Source organism: Giraffa tippelskirchi, chromosome 3 (assembly GCF_054371585.1).
Source record: "Giraffa tippelskirchi isolate mGirTip1 chromosome 3, T2T-mGirTip1v1.2.pri, whole genome shotgun sequence".
NCBI classification, from domain to species: Eukaryota; Metazoa; Chordata; class Mammalia; order Artiodactyla; family Giraffidae; genus Giraffa; species Giraffa tippelskirchi.
The window spans coordinates 14518152-14538380 of record NC_137277.1 but is presented as its reverse complement, the minus strand read 5'-3'; the positions used below and the strand labels follow the sequence as shown (position 1 = coordinate 14538380).

Sequence of the window (20229 nt, the reverse complement as noted above, 5' to 3'; positions counted from 1 at the left end):
GACCATGACTACACAGGAGTTGAGAAAAGAGGAATCAAGGAACTACTCACTTTATGTGAAATATTTCATCATGTACAGTGGTTTGCACTTGTGCTATAGAATCTATGCTGTTAAGAAATCCAAATGAAAACCATTTCATGAATTCAAAAACTATATAAATATGAATATGCACTTTCAAGTAAGAAAGTATCATAAAACTCTCTTCCATTCCTGAGTTTCAAATACATCCTAATTTTGTTGTCACCTTAAATAACATTGTCCTTTGAAGGCAGTGCCATTTTTAAAGAGATTCAAAAGGATCTATTACAAAAAGATTAATCTCAAATTCCTCTGAAAGTATCTGCTGTGGATAAAAGCCTGTCTATTTTCAGAACTCTGGTCTGGACTTTGGCTCTTAACCTTGCACACGTATCAAAAGTCCTATAAAACTGTCAACTTGGCCTGCCATCTGTATCAAGGTTCATTTCTACACCTGAAATTATGTATTGTTATAATGTGCAACATAAAAAGCTTGAAAAAACTAAGAAGGAATGTTGCTATCCTTTAGTAGCATCTGATTACTGAAAAATCTCAATACAAATTCCCTGCAGAAATTTTAGAAAAGAAAAGTATAATGATAATGATGAACAACAGGAAGGGTAATACATTTCTTATTTATTTCACCTGAGCTGAGCATTTGTCATATACATTATTTTACTTAATCTTAACAACTCTATAAGATAAGATTTATTGTTAAAAAAGAGAGCTGTTGTTACTCACAATCCTACAAGGAATTTAAGGCTATGAATGTTACATGTAGTCACACAGCTAGTAGGTGACAGAGTCAGGAATTAAATGCAGAGTTAATTTCAGAACCTGAGCTCTCTGAAACTAACACATGCTGCCCAATAAAGAAAAGAAAAATCACCTGTAATCCCACCAGCAAGCTACAACCACTGCTAACATGAACATTATCTCACGAATGCTACTCTCTCCTCTGACAACAAACAGAATCCCAATTCTCTCCCTCTTTAGGCAACCAAGGTTAGTCTGGTGTATTCTTCTGGACATTTCCCCCTTTGAATGTGTATTCATGTATCTATGCAAATATATATTTAATTTGTTAAATTATCAAGTAACATCATGTTATATGTAACGTTACTGTGATAGGAAACTGAGGCACCAAGAAATTACACAACATGTTCAAGATGGCAAAACTACTAAGGGGAAAACTGTAATTGAAACATAGGCAGACATATTCTAACTAAAAATGACCCTAAACCTTTACATCTTGTGTTTCCTGTTTAAAAACATTTTAAGATCTCGTGTTATACACTCAGGATCATCACTATAATAATAACAAAATTAGCTAACATTTATAAGCATTTACTATAAAACAAGCATTCTGCTAAGTGCTCTGTATTTATTAATCTGATTTAAGATTACCATTTCCATTTTTATAGATGAGAAAACTGAAGCTTAGACAAGTTAAGTGACTTGCCTAAAATCACACAGCTAATAACCAATGCTGCAGGCAGAAAAGTTAGAGGGCAGGACGAGTGTGTCCTCTTATTTAGGCAATTGTTTCGCTGAAATCACTGATATCAGTTGGTTACCCTAAAAAAAGAATACAGCCTTGTCTCATGCTTAAAAACTGAATTTTCTACTTTTTAATTTAAGGGTCAAGCAAGGGATGCTTATAGAATTTTACACAGTAACAGAGTTAGGGGCACTGTTTTTCTGGACTACCCTGTGTCCACTTCAAGAGTTCAACAATAAATCCTGCTTATACCCTCACACAAATCACTTAAGTTCTCTAGGTCCTAATTTCCTCCCTGTAAGACAATTATCAAACACAATTCACTTGACCTCCCCGACTCTGGAAGTTCAGTTATGTGACATCATCGATCATCTCTAGGGTTTCAGTTGCAGAACCAAAACATACTGTTTACTTGTACTGTTCCTCACATTTTCTGCATACAACAAATCTGATTTGAGGGATAGTAAAACTTAAGTATTCTAGAATCTAATGCTATATATAGACTGAATCCCTCAGTTTATTAGACAAATAATCTGGATCAACACCTATATCACATTGTAGCCTTCCCCAGTCCCTGTAGACCAAACATCAATGACATGCTCTGATTTGATCCACAATTTCCTTTTCCTTGCAGGACAACACTGAAAACTAGTTACAGGTACACAGATACCATGGACCAAAAGACAAACCAAGAAAAATATATGTCCATTTCTCAGAAACAAAAGCTTTCTTCTTTCCACCTAAAATACAGACACCAAAATATTGAGGTCTGAATAATAAAGAAACAACATCACCAATTACTCCTCAGAAGTCAACAGCAGAATAAGCCTGCTGGGTGCAGCCTGCAGCCACCCTGTAACTCAGCTGGTTCTCATAGTGTGGCACCTAATCCAGCAGCTTCAGCACTAGCTGAGAGTTTGTTAAAGAAGCAAATTCTCAACCTACCCAGGCTTACTGAATCCGAAATTCTGGGGCTGGGTCCCACAGTCTGCCTTTGAAGAAATCCTCCAGGTAATTCTTGCTGTTGCTGTTGTTGTTTAGTCGCTAAGTCATGTCGGACTCTTTGCAACCCCATGGACTGTAGCCCACCAGGCTCCTCTGTCCATAAGATTTTCCAGGCAAGAATACTGGAGTGGGTTGCCATTTCCTCCCCCGGGGGGTCTTTCCAACCCAGGGACTGAACCTGCGCGTGCCACATTGGCAGGTGGATTCTTTCCCGCTGAGCCACCAGGGAAGCCTGCTAACATGTGAGAACCAGTGCTCATTTAACCTTTAGCTTATGCTTGTTGCCTCTGTGACATATACTCTTTCTCCAAATTTGCATGTGATAATAAATAAAGCAGGAAGATGTCAGATCACTAGTTTTAACTGCATTATTATGTATGAGTATATCATAAAATATTAATATGATCATTATTCTGTTAGTATATTGTATGTAAGAGAAATTCAGAAAGAATGGATTATTTGTTTGCTTTATGAGTATATTAAATTTACTTGTTTATTGTTAATTTTTGGTACTATGTAGAAGATTACAGCTTCAACCCTCAGGTCACTAATCTTATCTCAGCAGAAACTTATTCTCACAGAATTTATTATAAAAGAACAAATCACTAAGAAGTGTCTATGCCTTAAATCAGCTTCAGATAAGAAAAGGAGAGACTGCAGAGCATGGCAATTAACATTTTGGCAATGTGTTTCAGTTTCTTCCTGGTTTTCTGAAAATGTTAATTGAGGTTTAGTTTGGTTCAATTCCAATTCAGTGAAGATTCATGTTTGTGGAAAATATACATAAGTAATAATACGGACAAGATTTTTCACAGTGATTCAGCACTGGCTTTCTAAATAACAGCAGCTCCCTTGCTTCTTGACAGTAACAATCACTAGATTAGATTAAAGATGTCAGATAGGCAATCAGGAAGTAAAGATTAGTCCCCCCACACTAATTCTGATTTGCAAATCTGAAAAAGAAAAGACCTCTCTTTTCTTCCAAACCTCAATGCAGGAACAGAGAATTAGTGCATTTAATTATTTTACTTTATTATACTAAAATTTGCATGAAGAAATGCAGAGTATAATATTCCAATGTCCAAGAAACATGACAATACCTCAAAACAGGAATTCTTTTAACAATGTGCTACAGTGTCATTTTAAGATGCTCCTTTGTTCCTTTTAGAAACAGAAAAGCTAGTTTCTAATACCTACCTGTGATTGATTTAAAAATGCAAGTCATTTCAACAGTGAATGAAGACCAATGTTCTGCAACTTGAAAGCGAAATCCCCAAGGTCTTTCAATATTCAAAGCTGGTTCATAAAATCCAATGTCTCTGATTAGGTTTGCCTCAAGTTTTTTGCCTCCTGTCTTTTTTGAAAAAAATACATGTCTTACCTGGCTTCAGAGGTATATTAGTCTGACATTTCAGATTACAGCTACTGATATCTTACCTAGAACTAGAAATCACCTTATTCTGCTAATCTCTAGTACAGTAAATACGCAGTAGTTGTATCCACTGTGGTTTAACATCGATTTTAATGAGCAGGAATAAACAAAAGACCTAAAACCAAGTCTTCTGAAGTTCTTTACTGAAGCTCTGATCTGTACACTCAACTCGAGCTGTGAACATTTCTAACATAGCTCTATAGACTCACTGTAGAGTAAGTGTAAAGGATGTTGCCAAGCAACTCATCTAAGTTTGGAAGAATCTAAGCATTGATAATGAGTTTGTGTCAGCTTGGCTCCCACACAAGAAGGGTTTTAGTGAACTCCCACATGTGCTTACAGGCCATTCATGAGCAGAGGTATTTCTAACAGTGAGTGTCCAGGAGTCCAAATCAGGAAACTGTAACTTTTTTTTCTAATTCAAGTATAATGTTTCCAACATCACAACTATTTTCTGTAACTTTTCAGAAAACCAACAGGGATCAAGGCAAAAAAAAAAAGATCATATGCAAAGGACTAGGGTTGAATTGACATTTTTATTCATACTTGAACACTGCTGAGTGGACAGGGCCAAAGCAAAATTTCTTCAAGTATCTCAGGTCACACAAATCACCCTGAGAATGTATCTACCAAATTATTTTGATTCTTTTGAAAATTATCCTTGAAGCTGTTTTCAATATCTACATAATTGTATCAATAATCAAAAAGGATGTTCAGTAGAAACTGCTCTAATAAGGAAAATACACAGTCAGTTGCACAAGAGATAACAGCTGTGATTTTATGAATAATATACATGCAAAACACTGCTCTGTTGGATGGACCTGATCCAAACCTCCCTCTTTCAAAGCAGATACTTTGCATGCATGCTTACCAGGGCAGTATGCATCCACGTCCAGTTTCTGAGCTGAAGTGAGGGTTGGTGAGCCAAGCTCGGATTCTGGAATTCGTGGGCTCTCAACAAACTTTGCCTTCCTCAGAGGGGCTAAGGACAAAAAAAGAGACAGAGAGAGAGGGAGAGGGGAAAAAAGAGAGAGAGAGAGAGAGGAAAACAGAAAGAAAGGAAGAAAAAGGAAAGAGAAACAGGGAAAGAGAAAGGAAAGAGAAACACAGAGGGGTCATGAGTAAGGGGAACAGCAGGCACCAGATGGAAGCACTTAAATGAACGACACACTCTGTCAGACTCAGATCAGGTTACCCTATTTTTTTTTTTTTTTTTGTGCCAGAAAAAAATTAACTGCATTCTTCATAGAGGAGATGGGTCTTGTTAAAAAGTCACTGCAAACTGGAAAAGCTAAAATCTAATCATCAAAACTATGAGTGTAAGTTCTAACTGTCTAGTCTATTACCTTTAGCTATTTTCTCTTTTCTTATAAAGCAAAGAGCTTTCTCATTTTGTCTTCCTTTGCTGTTAAATGCAGGTATTAACTGACTAAAGTATAGGACTAAGATTTAAGATTTTGTTTATAATAAATGTAATCAAAAGTTCTCTTTGTCCAGAAATAACTATCTATACAATATTGAGTTGCGATAACTACCTTAAGTAGGATTAAACTATTTAGCTTAACAAGGAAAACAATTACCTAACTGCTCAGCTATTAGGTAAGAAGTCAAAACTGCTAGTGAACTAAGATATTAACTAGGCCATGAGAGTTTGCAACTGGCTGCTAAAGATAAAGCGATGTGATTTGATTACAAATATAATTATGAAGTCTATGGAACAGTAATATTCCATGCCATGGAATTCACTTAATCTTGCAGGGAATGAATGAACGAAAAAAGCATAATTCATGAATTCAAAGTTTTCATATTAAAAGCTGGTGTAAATTTTATTTAATGATTTTTAGGCAAAAATGTTAAGGAACATTATTGATATACATTTAAGTAGTTAAATAATTAAAAGTTAAAATTATGAAGACTGCTTTGGTACTTTTAAACTGAATTCTATTAAATAAACTGTAATAGGATGAATGTGCTTAGTATAATACTGGTGGCAAAAGTACAAGCCAAATCTGAAATTGATTTGTATGCATTATATACACTATATCATAACTATAGGTGTTCCAGACATGTGAATGCTTAAGATCACATTTCTTTTATAAAAAGTTTCGGCATGTTTTTCAAAATCCTCATCCATTACTGATTCACAGGCGGATTCTAAGTTATTCCTAGAAGACCTTACAAAAAGTAATGTAAAATTTTGTCATTACCATGACCAGAATTCTACTCTATGTTCTTTGGAGGTCAAAAATACAAAGTTTTTAAAAAATAGAAAATATTTTTGATACTCAAAACCTACAGCCAACTAAATCACACTTAAATCTTAGGGTATATATGCATGTATATTTTAAATGTATGTTAAAATAAAGTCTACTGTTTCCATGGCAACCAAGACTGAGGGTGCTAACAGAATGGTTCTCTGCCAAAAGCAAGCTTTGGAACAGCAGAATTCTCACCTCTGTTAACTGTAAAACTTGAGCCTATTTTTAAAAAATCATTATCACAAATGAAGATCTCAAGTGACTTATATGCATATCTGCAGGCTACTTTATCTGCAGCCAATAGTAGAATCTCTTTCATTGTAATCTCACCAATTCAAAAATAATAAAACATTTTATTTATCCAATATTGCTTTGTATAAGAGAAATTATTAATAGTTTAATTCTTAAATCTCTTAAGTCCTTTCCTAGAATTTTATTATTTTATCATGGCAGTAGAATAATTCTTTTACCTGCTGAGTTCTGACAAAGACAGCCCTGGTCCCTGCTCAAGGGACTCTATACATCTAAAAATTTTAATAACAATTTTTATAATGAAATTTGGGGCTAGTAGACAGACAGAAATCAGCAACTGAGGGTAGATATGTAAGAAAGAAATTGAAGGATGGTAGGAGAAGTTAAGGGAGGTAGGAAGAATGTTTAAGAATTATGAGATGAAGTCAAAGGGGAAAGTCACGATACTAGAGATCTGGAAAATTCAATACCATGTAGACTTCTCTATTTTCTTTTCTCAGGGAGTTCTAATTGTTACTTTTATAGCTCACAGTGGACATTTAATTCTGCTTTTCTACCTTCATCTCTAACTGTCATCTATGGGACACTGTACATGTCTAATAATGTATTCCTGTTATTTTATAAGGCAGATTATAATGTTACTCTTACTCAAATTATAGAGAACTAGTGTCATCTTAAGTCAAACACACACAGGAGGTACAATCACAAGCATGACAGATTGTCCAAGATGCTTAATACTACCTGGTGGAGAACATAATCGGTCAACATGAAAGATGGGACATAGCAGTTTGGAAGCCTAGAATGCTAGTACACTTTACTGTAAAATAAATGGTATATAAGATGAATCAGATGGGTAAAAGAACTCTGTGTCAAAGGGTTTACCAAATAGCTTTTTTAAACTGGTTGAAATAAGATGAGTAGGGGATTCTAATGAAGAAGAAAATGGCACCTTACTCCATTCTTGCCTGGGAAATTCCATGGACAGAGGAGCCTGGTGGGCTACAGTCCACTGAGTTGCAAAGGAGTCGGACACAACTTCGCAACTAAACAACAACAAAGGGGACTCTAAAACCAAACTAGGTATTTTATTGTGATATAAGAGATAACAGGAAACCACTAATCTGAAATCTGAACCAATACTGGGTATATGATTCTTATGCTGTAAGAGACTTGAGTTTGGGTATATGGTTGAGTTGAGATGCATACTGTATGCAAAGGATGCATACTGATTAGAGTATACTGGAGTTGCTCAGTCGTGTCAGACTCTTTGTGACCCCATGGACTGCAGCCTGCCACGCTTCTTCATCCGTGGAATTTTCCAGGCAAGAATACTGGAGTGGGCTGCCATTTCCTTCTCCAGGGGATCTTCCCAACCCAGGGATAAAACCTGGGTCTCCAGCGTTGCAGGCAGACTCTTTATTGTCTGAGCCACCAGGGAATCCTATTAGAGTATGGGCTCAGTCACTTGAAAGATTGAGGTTGTAGCTCTAGCACTTAGAGGTAATAAGAAACTGGTTTGCATTCCCTGTATGTGAGACAGCAAAAGAGACACAGATGTATAGAACAGTATTATGGACTCTATGGGAGAGGGTGAGGGTGGGATGATATGGGAGAATGCCACTGAAGCATGTAAATTATCACATGTGAAACAAATTGCCAGTCCAGGTTCGATGCACGATACAGGGTGCTCGGGGCTGGTGCACCGGGATGATCTGGAGGGATGGGATGGGGAGGGAGGTGGGAGGGGGGTTCTGGAAGGGGAACACATGTACACCCATGGTGGATTCATGTCAATGTATGGCAAAATCAATACAAGATTGTAAAGTTAAAAAATAGATAAATAAACTAATTTAAATAAAAAAAAAAAGAAAGAAACTGCCTGGGGCAAAGAGGCTATGATTATGGAAAACAAAGTAAGCACATGGTGTCAAGACAGAGAATGGAGAGGCAGTATAACATGGTGTAAGATTTTACTGGAAAACCAAACAGAACTTTTGGTCAATTCAATAGCATAGTAGGGAAGGACTGGATAACAGAGGAATGAAGGATCCGAGCCCTGAAACTAGAAAGCCTAAGTTAGATCCCATCTCTTCCACTTTTTCCTAGCTGCGAGAACTTTTCTGTGCCTAAGTTTCCTCATCAGTTACTTGGGGTTAATAATAGTAGCTACAGCATGGGACAGTTGCAAGGATTACATGAATTAACTCAAATAAAATGGTTAGAAAAGTGCCCAGCACAGAATATCCTTTATAAATGCTAGCTGTTTTTATCATTGTTTCTGCTGCTATCGTCATCATCATCACCATCAGATACAGCGTGCTTTGGAAAGTCTGAACTGTCTGTAACAGAGGGGTAAAACAAAGATGTCTAAGATGCCATGGGGGAATGGTAAGAACAGCGATATTACCAATTAGGTTTTTAAAACTGAGAAGGAAATAATGTTGAAGAAAACATGTTATAACTTAGAAAGTGGTAGAAAACCCAAGTCAAAATGGTCTAGGTTAGACAAAGAGAAATATGTGGGTATAGAAAGTTAAACAGTATGATTTAGACTGCCAGTTCTCAAACTGTGGTGCCTAGACCAGCAGTAAAGCATCACCTGGGAATTTGTTAGAAATGCAAATGATCAGACCCCATGTCAAACCAGCTGAGGACCAGAAACTTGAGACAGTATAGGCTCAGCAATCTGTGCTTAGCAAACCCTCCAAGTGATTCTAAAGCACACTAAACTTTGTGGACACCAGATTAGAGAGAGATATCTATAAATACCTCATGAAAATGGATCACTAAAAGAACTCATCTAACAAAAAAAGTTGAAACAAAATAGAAATCAAGGCCTCATCTCTGAAAGTATTAACATCTATGGGTAAAAGTTAGGATTTCTTCTCAATCACTTTTCTAGCACTACAACTCTCGTGTTATGGGTTTATTTATTTTTTTAAAGCAACCCCAAGTTATAAAGTATCCATCATTTGGAGCCTACTTTGAAGAGAGACCAATGTGTCTGTACTCGTTAATTTTTACCAAGATCACTGAGGGGTAGAGGACAGGGGATTAAGAGCAATCAGATAGATCATAAAGAAATGTTAATGGTGAAAAAGAGAATCCATCTATGGAGGTTCCTCTGTAAACCAAGATGCTGTAGATGATGCTGAAGCACACCTTGCTCAAGCAACTGTAAGTGAAATTCGCTCAGTTGTGTCTGACTCTTTGTGGCCCCATGGACTATACAGTCCATGGAATTCTCTAGGCTCGAATACTGGAGTGATAGCTGTTCCCTTCTCCAGGGGATCTTCCCACCCCAGGCATTGAACCCAGGTCTCCCATGTTGCAGGTGGATTTTTTTTCAGCTGAGCCACCAGGGAAGCCCCAAGCAACTATAAAGACATTAAAATATAAATTTTAATAACTACCTAAGTATTTGTCTTCAATAAATGTTTCACAGCAAAGGGAAACTTCTATGGAGAAACCGGCATAAGACTCAGATGCTCATGGGAGAATGGTATGGAGCCAGATCAAACAAAGCAAGGACCAGGAAAATGAGAACTGAAGGATAAATATAAAGATGAGTGGAACATAAAGTACCAAGAAAATACTTTCACAAAGTTGGTTTTGAGATTAAATGTATACTTAGTAAGGTTAATCTAAAGACAAATTCACTGTCAAATGTGAAAGGAGGATAAAAAGATTTTAGTTACAGGCAAGAAGAAAAAGAAGTACAGGCATCCAAATTAGAAAGAAAGAAGCAAAATTATCTTTGTTCTCAGATGACAAAATCGTAAATATAGAAAATCCTAAAGATTCCACCAATAAGTGAACTCAGCAAAGTTGTACGACACAAAATCAACATACAAAAATTCTCTAACAGTGAATAATCTGGAAAAGAAATTAAGAAAACAATTCAATTTAAAATAGCAACAAAAAATACCTACAAATAAATTTAATAAAGGAAGCTAAAGACCTGAAACACTGAAACTATAAAATGTTGCTGAAAGAAAATAAAGAAGACACAAGTAAATGGAAAGAAAACCCTTGTTCATGAATTGTAAAACTTAATATTGTTAAGATGGCAATACTATCCAAAGTGATCCATAGATTCAATGCAATCCTTATCAAAATCCCAGATGTTTTTTTGCATAGATAAAAAAGTCACCCTAAAATTCATATGGATCTCAAGAAACTCTGAATAGCCAAAATAATTTTTAAAAGAACAAAGTTGGAGATATTACATTTTATGATTTCAAAACTCACTATACGGGTACAGAATTAAAAGTTTGGTATTGGCATAAAGACAGACACATAGACAACAGAAAAGAATAGAGATTTCAGAAATAAAACCTACAGTCAAATGATTTGACAAATATACTAAGACCATTTAAAGGGGACAATTTTTTCAATATACGATGTTAGGAAAATTGGATATGTGTATGCAAAACAATGAAGTTGGAACCTTATCTTACACCAAATACAAAAATTAACTCAAAATGGATCAGAGACCTAAATGTAAGTTAAAGTTATATAATTCTTAGAAGAAAACTTAGGAGGAAAGATATGAACCATTTAACTGTTAAGGAAGTAGACAGAGACAGTGGAAAATTTATTTGGAAAGAAAAAACTGCATTTTAAAAAGTTTTTAACAGAGCTTTCATAGGCAGACTCTTATAACTTTCATAATATTTTAGTTCCTAAACATTTACTAGACAAATAAACCTTTAAGTAACAATGGATTTCCTGGAGTGAGAGTGGGAAGGAAGGGTAGAAGGAGAGAGATTGTTTGTGATACTCTATTTCCTCCTTCTTAACCCCCAATCTAATGGTGGTTTAAAGCTGGGAAATGGTGAGAACAGTATCCTTCCAATCTATCCAATATCCCGATCAACCTCTTCTCACAACTGTGCTTAAATGGTGACACAAACCACACCCTGAATAAAGGAAGAATGCCAAGGAACTTTTGTTAGTTGTGCAACAAAAAACAAATGAATCCCCAAAAACAGAGGGATCAAAAACAAGTTTAAAAAATTGAGAGAGAAAAACCAATAGAATCTGACAATTTGATACAGGCTAGATATAAGTGAAAAGCAGATGAAAAGAAAGAACTGTAATTCATATAGTTTCCTGTTTTTTAGCAAGAAGAAAGTATCTATTTATAGAAAAGAAAAAACATATAAAAGAAATGAACACCCTCAGATGCAACCCAGAAAGAGGAAATTAAAATGTGACATGACAGTCTTTATCAAATAATGGCTAGTCCACTATAGAAAGAGCTTCTGACACATTATAATGAAAAACAAAACTTTACTGCTCCAACCAATTACAAAATTAACATTAAGCTGGCAAAGTACCTTTCTGGTTCTCTTTTCATCTATAAAGTATAAAAAATGAAGTATATGTTTGATACATTTCTCTTTTCCTTGCTTCTTCCCCAAATACCATGTATTACCTTCTTTAGTCTCCCCATTCGCCTGACTCTAAACTACAAACAAAAATGATTGCATGTTGTTTTACACCCATACTATTCTGTGAAGTATAAAATAATCAGAACACATTTATTTTAAATCTGAATAAAGATACATTAATATTGTTAGAAACACAATATATATATTTATTTCTGCAAACAGACTATTTGAAATCTGATCTCTTTGAAACCTGTATGAATGTAAGTGTATGAAATGTGTGCAGTGTGGCAAAGTGAAGTCAACTGTGTTTACCAATACAAATATCAGTGTGTGGCCACTAGTTATCCATGATGAACTCTCATATGAACATTCCCTATCTTCACTGATCATAGTGAACAGCTTTAAAAAGAAGAAATTCAGAATTCATTTTATTTGAGCAAAAAAGCAATATTATGTAGTTTTACAATTTCCAAGACTAACAGCAACTATATCTACTTTCTAAAAAAACTGAAAGGTAGCTGATCAGCATCAACTTACAGCAATATGGTCCCAATGAAAAGGAGGAGCTCACCTGAACATAACACAAAGAATACAGCAGCTATCCAAGTACGGAGAAAATACTCAATCAGTCTGTTGAAAATTTAGGGATTTGAATACCAAAGTAAGTTCTTTTAAAGAAACTATCTATCACCTAAAGACTTCAATACTAACTTCCTAATAATGAAAACAAAACAAAAAACTCTAAACAAGTAAAACCTAAATAACTGAAATGACATTAATAATTTTAAATAAATAAATAAAGTACAGAACAACTATTTACAAACAGTAACACAGCCAACTGCTACAGAGAAGTAACAAAAAATGCAATTTGAGATGGTATATTAGATAGTCAGTTCAGTTCAGTTCAATTGCTCAGTTGTGTCCGACTCTTTGCGACCCCACGGACTGCAGCACCCCAGGCTTCCCTGTCCATCAACAATTCCCGGAGCTTACTCAAACTCATGTCCATCAAGTCGGTGATGCCATCCAACCATCTCATCCTCTGTCGGCTCCTTCTCCTCCCACCTTCAATCTTTCCCAGCATCGGGGTCTTTTCCAATGAGTCAGGTCTTAGCATCAGGTGGCCAAAGTATTGGAGTTTCAGCTTCAACATCAGTCCTTCCAATGAACACCCAGGACTGATTTCCTTTAGGATGGACTGGTTGGGTCTCCTGGCAGTCCAAGGGACTCTCAAGAGTTTTCTCCAACACCACAGTTCAAAAGCATCAATTCTTCATTGCTCAGCTTTCTTTATAGTCCAACGCTCACATCCATACATGACTACTGGAAAAATCATAGCTTTGACTAGATGGACCTTTGTTGGCAAAGTAATGTCTCTGCTATTTAATATGCTGTCTGGGTTGGTCATAACTTTTCTTCCAAGGAGCAAGCGTCAATAATCTCAGATATGCAGATGACACCATACTTATGGCAGAAAGCGAACTAAAGAGCCTCTTGATGAAAGTGAAAGAGGAGAGTGAAAAAGTTGGCTTAAAACTAAACATTCAGAAAACTAAGATTATGGCATCTGGTCCCATCACTTCATGGCAAATAGATGGGGGAAACAATGGAAACAGTGACAGACTTTATTTTTGGGGGCTCCAAAATCACTGCAGATAGTGACTGCAGCAATGAAATTAAAGATGCTTGCTCCTTGAAAGAAAAGTTATGACCAACCTAGATGTTAGATAGTACATTAGTAGTATTTATTTGCAAGTAATAACTTCAAAGTCAGAGGATACCATGAATACATTCATAAAGCTGTCTACTGACCAAAATTTAGAGGATGTGCTTTCAGGGCTAAATTTTTTTCAGAGTGGAAGCATTAAACAGTAAATAAAAAACCTGAGGACAGTAATGAAATAAGAATTCTTGGAAAAGATGAACAAAATGAAAAATCTTTAAAAATGGGCAGGAGAACTAAATAGACTTTTTCCAAAGAGGAAATACAAATGGCCAATTGGCCTATAAAAAGATGCTCAACACTGCTAACCAGGGAAATGCAAATCAAAACCACAATGAAATATCACCTCACACACGTCAGAATGGCTATCATCAAAAAGAACACAGTGACAAATGTCAGTGAGGATGTGGAGAAAAGGGAACCCTTGTACACTGTTCATAGGAATGTAAATCGGTGAAGTCACTGTCAAAAACAGAATGGAGGTTTCTCAAAAAGCTAAAAAGAGAACTACCATATGACCTAGCAACTCTCCTCCCAGGTATATATTAAAAAAAAAACCTAATTCTAAAAGATACATGCACACCAATGTCCCTAGAAGTGTTACTTACAATTGCCAAGATATGGATGCAACCTAAGCATCCATCAACAGATGAATGGATAAGGAAGATGTGGGATACCAAACACGTACACACACACGCTTACACACACCAGAACACTACTCAGCCATAATGCTATTCTGCCACTAGCAGCAACATGGACAAACTTGAAGGGCAATAATGCTAAGTCAGAAAAAGAAAGACAAACACTGTATAATATCACTTACATGTGAAATCCAAGACATACAACAAACCAGTAAATATAAGAAAAAAGAAGCAGGCTCACAGAAACAAGAGAAAAAACTAGTGGTTACCCATAGAGAGAGGGAAAAGAGGAGGGCTCATTCCCTTCTCTAGGGGATCTTGCTGACCGAGGGATCCAACCTGGATTTCCCGCACTGCAGGCACATTGTTTGCCATCTGAGCCACCAGGGAAGCCCAGAGACAGGGAAGAGAGGAGAGGAAAAATAGGGGTAGAGGACTAACAAGCACAGACTATTAGGTTGGCCAAAGTTTTGTTTTTTTTGTAACATCTTATGGAAAAATCCAAATGAACCTTTTGGAACCATAATAAGGTATAAAATAAGCTACAAGGATATATTGTACAACACAGAGAACACAGCCATTACTTTACAATAACTATAAATGGAGTACATAACCTTTAAAAATTGTGAATTACTTTATTGTATATCTGTAATTCATATAATATTATACACCTGTAACTTATACAATATTCTACAGCAACTATGACACAACCGTTATGACAGAAAGCAAAGAGGAACTAAAGAGCTTCTTGATGAAGGTAAAAGAGTAGAGTGAAAAAGCTGGCTTAAAACTCAACATTCAAAAAACTAAGATTATGGCATTAGGTCCCATCATCTCATGGCAAATAGATGGGGAAACAATGGAAACAGTGACAGACGTTATTTTCTTGGGCTCCAAAATCACTGCAGATGGTGACTGCAGCCATGAAATTAAAAGACGCTTGCTCCTTGGAAGAAAAGCTATGACAGACCTAGACAGCGTATGAAAAAGCAGCGATACTACTTTCCCAACAAAGGTCCGTATAGTCAAAGCTATGATTTTTCCAGTAGTCATGTATGGATGTGAGAGTTGGACCATAAAGAAGGCTGAGCACCAAAGAATTGCTGCTTTTGAACTGCAGTGTTGGAGAATACTCTTGAGAGTCCCTTGGGAGACTACAAGGAGATCAAACCAGCCAATCCTAAAGAAAATCAATCCTGAATATTCATTGGAAGGACTGATGCTGAAGCTCCAATACTTTGGCCACCTGATGTGAAGAGCCAATTCATTAGAAAAGACCATGATGCTGGGAAAGATTGAGGGCAGGAGGAGAAGGGGACAATAGAGTACAAGATGGTTGGATGGTTTCACTGACTCAATGGACATGAGTTTGAGCAAGCTCCAGGAGATGCTGAAGGACAGGGAAGCCTGGCGTGCTGCAGTCCATGGGGTTGCAAAGAGTCAGACACGAATGAGAGACTGAAAAATAACAACAGCAACTATATTTCAATAAAGTAACAAAAGGCAAACAAAACGGATGCATTGTATTTTAAGGATACATATAACTTTCATATTTTACAAAAATAAATGACTATATACCTAAAAAAATTGATTTTACGGGAAATACTTTCAGTTTTTCCCCATTTAGGATAATGTTTGCCGTGGGTTTGTCATATATAGCTTTTATTATGTTGAGGTATGGGATGGGGAGGGAGGTGGAAGGGGGGTTCTGGAAGGGGAAAACATGTACACCCATGGTGGATTCATGTCAATGTATGGCAAAACAAATACAATATTGTAAAGTTAAAAAATAGAAAATAAACTAATTTAAAAAAAAAATTGAAAAATCCTAAACCAGACTGACTAAGAAAAATAGCAAAGACACAAATTACCAAAACTTATGAATGAAAGACAGGACATCACTATCAACTCTACAAAAATGAAAAAGATTATAAGAGAATGTTATAAACAACTTCATGCCAAGAAATCAGACAGTTTAGATGAAATGGACAATTCCTGACACAAATGATCAAAAACGATTCATTAAGAAATGGGAAATCTGAATAGACTGTTACATGCAAGGAAACTGAATTAAAAATTAAACATCTTCCTATAAAGAAAAGCCCAATTCTACTTGACAACACTGGTGAATTCTATCAAATACTTTAAAAAAGCAGAAGTTAATAGCACTCTTTTACAAACTCAATCAGAAAATTAGGAAAGAAGTTTTGACAAGAGCAAGAGACCTAAAAAAGGTTAGTTTAGGCACCTGTGGCTAGGTTTTACATCAACAGTCTAGAAGACATCTGTAGTGATATTTATTTGATTTATGAATTTTGTTTATTTATATTTAGTTTAGGCACTTAAATAAATATCATATTTTGCCTTGTTTTAAAAATTAGTTGATATGATAGCATTTTAAGTTTTATTAAATAAAAAAGTTTAAAAACTAAGCTTTTCCCAATATTACATCTATTGATAATCATTTTCTTACAAAGCTTTATAAAAAAATATGATTTTGCTCTGACCTTATTTGGTATAGCAAAGCAAAATGAAGAGTAAAAATTAAAAAAAAAAAGAGTAAAAATAATTTTGTAGAAAGAGCATTCTAACAGTAGAAAAATATGCTTAAACTTTGTTTTAGAAAGATAAGTGGGAAGGGTAATTTTGTTTGAGACTTGCAGAGCCTCTTCTGTTAGTGAAACTAAATTCATGCTGGAGCCTAATTCTAACACTGTGTACACAGCTCTAAAAACAAATAGCTCACTTTCAAAAAGCTATACAATAACCAATAACACAATAGCTAACGTGTTTAACGGTTTATTCTACACCTTTATTTATATTTTTACTTAACTCACTGAAAAGTGAAGGTGTTACTCATTTAGTTGTGTCCATCTCTTTTGAGACCCCATAGACTGTGGCCTGCCAGGCTCCTCTGTTCATGGAATTCTCCAGGCAAAAATACAGGAATAAGTAGCCTTTGCCTTCTCCAGGGGATCTTCCCAACCCAGGGGTTGAACCCAGGTCTCCTGCATTGTAGGCAGATTCGTCACTGTCTGAGCCATCAGGGAAGCGCATACCTAACTCATTAAACCTTCATAATTTTCCATGAAGAACAAGTGGGAAAATAGACTCAAAAGATCTATTGCCCAAGATCACAGTATTCAAGTGGTAGATTACAGACTTTTGATTCAGAATACCGTATTTTTTATTCATACTTGAATGTAGTCCTTCAAAAGGCAGCACTCATTTTAGGAAGAGATGATTTTACACAATCTATAAAAGTGGCAGTAAACTGAATTACATATCGTAGACTTGACTGGTACCTACCAGCACCCTGCACCCGTCATTCCTTTCTAGGCACAGGCGTGACTATCTTTGCCAGCTTCTGATGACTACATGCCTAGTTCCGGCTTATTCAATAAGAACAGAGGTGACACAGTCCCTGTATGATTTTTCAGTCTGTTTCTTCCTCTGGCACAAAAGTCATAAAAAGGCATCACGCTGAGACGTAGAGATGCAAAACTGGAGCAGCCCGGGTTGCTGTGTTACCGCATAAATGACAGCTGTCTTGGAGAGCTGCCCAGGCTTGCTGGTTAAACTAGAAATAGACCTTTGTTGTATTAAGCCACTGAGATTTTTAAGGTTTTTTTGTTATGACAGAATAGTCTAGCCTATTCTGACTAATAGAATAGCTACAATGTTATTTCCTTTCCATTATCTTTCAATTCTTCTGAAGAAGTTCAGAAGTTACAAGATGAAAACAACTGCATGTGCAAAGCTTTTATAGCCCAGTCTGGAATTGGTATATATTATTTCCACTCATGTTAGTCAAAATTCAGTCACTTGGCACACTTATCTGCAAAGAAGGCTGGGATATATAGTTTACTGTGTGCTCAGGAGGAAAGAGGAATAGGTTTTGGTGAATGTGTAGTATTCTTAGACATATTCTACAAAATAGCTTTGAAATTCATACAAGTTAAGTGCACGCATGCTCAGTTGTGTCCAATTCTCTGCGACCCCACAATGTTCCTCTGTCCATGCAATTTTTCAGGCAAGAGTATGGAGTGGATTGCCATTCCGTTCGCCAAGGGATCTTCCCTGTCCTGGGGATTGAACCCACATCTCCTGTGTCTCCTGCACTGGCAGCCAATTTTTCACCACTGAGCCACCTGGGAAGCCCTCATGCAAATTAGATGCAGAACTAATGAACAAAGCAGCAAATTCTATATAAACTTAGCCCCTTTCTTTTAAATCAGTTGCACATATATCATTAAGAATTAGGAGCAGCCTAAATATACACAGTTCTTTTCATTCATGCACAATACTTTAGACTATAGTGCCTAGAATACTGCAGTACACATGGTATCTAGTTAATTATTTGCTAGTTAAGAATATATACAGTAGAAAATCAAAGCAAAGAAGAAATCATAAATAATAGCTTTAATAAAAGAAATGTCTTAAAATGTGAGTTTTAAAAAGCACTCATGGATAATATAAAAGTTAATCACACTATAAATCATCTCACTGAGACTGAGACTTTCAGAAAACAAACACTGTATAAATCATTATAATTAGACTATAATTATTTAATTTCCAGCTTTACTTTCCACAACTAATATCCAACAAAATATGCTGAGAACATAGTTGAGTTAAAAGGAAAACACTAGAAAGGATACTCTGGCTGTGTCCAAGTTCTTCCACATTCAGGGATATCTGAAGGATGTATTAACAAAGGAAGCCAACATCCTCTTTATTCTCAACTTTCACCAGGAAGGCTAAGCAGCTGTTTTCTGACCCTCCAAGGCAAATCAGTCCCTGGCTGATCAGTCTGATCTTTTTGAGCCTTATTTTAAAACCTTTGTTTAGGCAGGTCTAGAGTAACCCTCTGCTCTGAAGACGTTTAGCATTACTGCCAAAGTAAGTCCTTTCTTGAACTGCTACTGAATGCTCCAGGTTTTTAATGAGAACTCTACAGTCTGGTTGGTCAGAATGAAAAAAAACCTCCCATTTCTGGGAGAATCCTAAGAACCGTTAGGGATTTATTCTTTCTTCAGCCTCCTGGAGTCTCACCCCACCTATGTGCAATTCAGTATTACGTTAAAGACTCAAAAGGGCCCCTATGCAGAATTTCGTAGTTCTGTTTCTGTTTAGCTCCCTCCCCATTCTTCAGTACTCGGTAAATTCCCATTTTTTTTTTCTTTTTTAAACTGAAGTATAGTTGATTTACAGTGTTGTGCCAATCTCTGCTGTACAGCAAAGTAACTCAGTTATATACATACACACATTCTTTTTTTTTTAATATTCTTTTCCATTATGGTTTACCCCAGGAGACTGGATACAGTTTCCTGTGCTATACAATAGGACCTTGTTGTTTATCCATTCTATATTTAATAGTGTACATCTAACCAATCCCAATTTCTGATCTCTGTTTCCTCAGTTCAGCAAGACTGCCCTTCTCCGCTTGAGTTTCATCATCAGGAGAACACTTTCAGGCAAAAAGCCAGGACTCCCCTAGTTTCCTCCTCTACCACAGTACTATGCTGTCAACTGTCCAATGTCTGAAAAAGGTTGTTTCTAGTGGGAGGGCAAGTCCGGTACTGGTTAATCCATCAGGATGGGAAGAAGTCTCTTATGGTATTTTCATTTGCATTTTCCAGATGTTTAGTATTCATAATGTGGCTGACAAAAGGCAGAACTTTTGTCTGCTTATAACTGCTATAGCCTTAGTGATGCTTGTAATAGTGCAGGGCACAGAGCAAGTACTATTATTTGTTAAATGAATTAACTATGCTTATTTACATATTTTTGGAGGTATAAATGATCTGTCTTATGTTCATCATCCATCTAGTGATGAAAACTGGTGATTCTAAGCTGTATCCAAGGTAACTCCCATATAAGTTCTATTTTCATGCAATTATGCTATGCCACATAGAGATATACTAGACAAACTGATACACAGATAGACTATACAAGCAATAAATATGGAGACAACATGGTGCACCAAAGGAACAGTTACTTCAA

The 20229-nt window shown here is 36.2% G+C and overlaps 1 protein-coding gene across 5 annotated transcripts in view; it reads right to left on the bottom strand.

Moving 5' to 3' along the window:
• Positions 1-20229, bottom strand: part of TANC2 (tetratricopeptide repeat, ankyrin repeat and coiled-coil containing 2) — a 363447-nt gene that overhangs the window by 171966 nt on the left and 171252 nt on the right. For 2 of the 5 annotated variants that reach the window (XM_081576541.1, XM_081576540.1), the window contains exon 5: positions 4828-4938. The exons of the other annotated variants lie outside the window; for them this stretch is intronic. In XM_081576541.1, coding sequence (XP_081432667.1) covers positions 4828-4938 — 111 coding nt within the window. The remainder of the gene's footprint in view (positions 1-4827; positions 4939-20229) is intronic. 5 annotated transcript variants of the gene reach the window in all.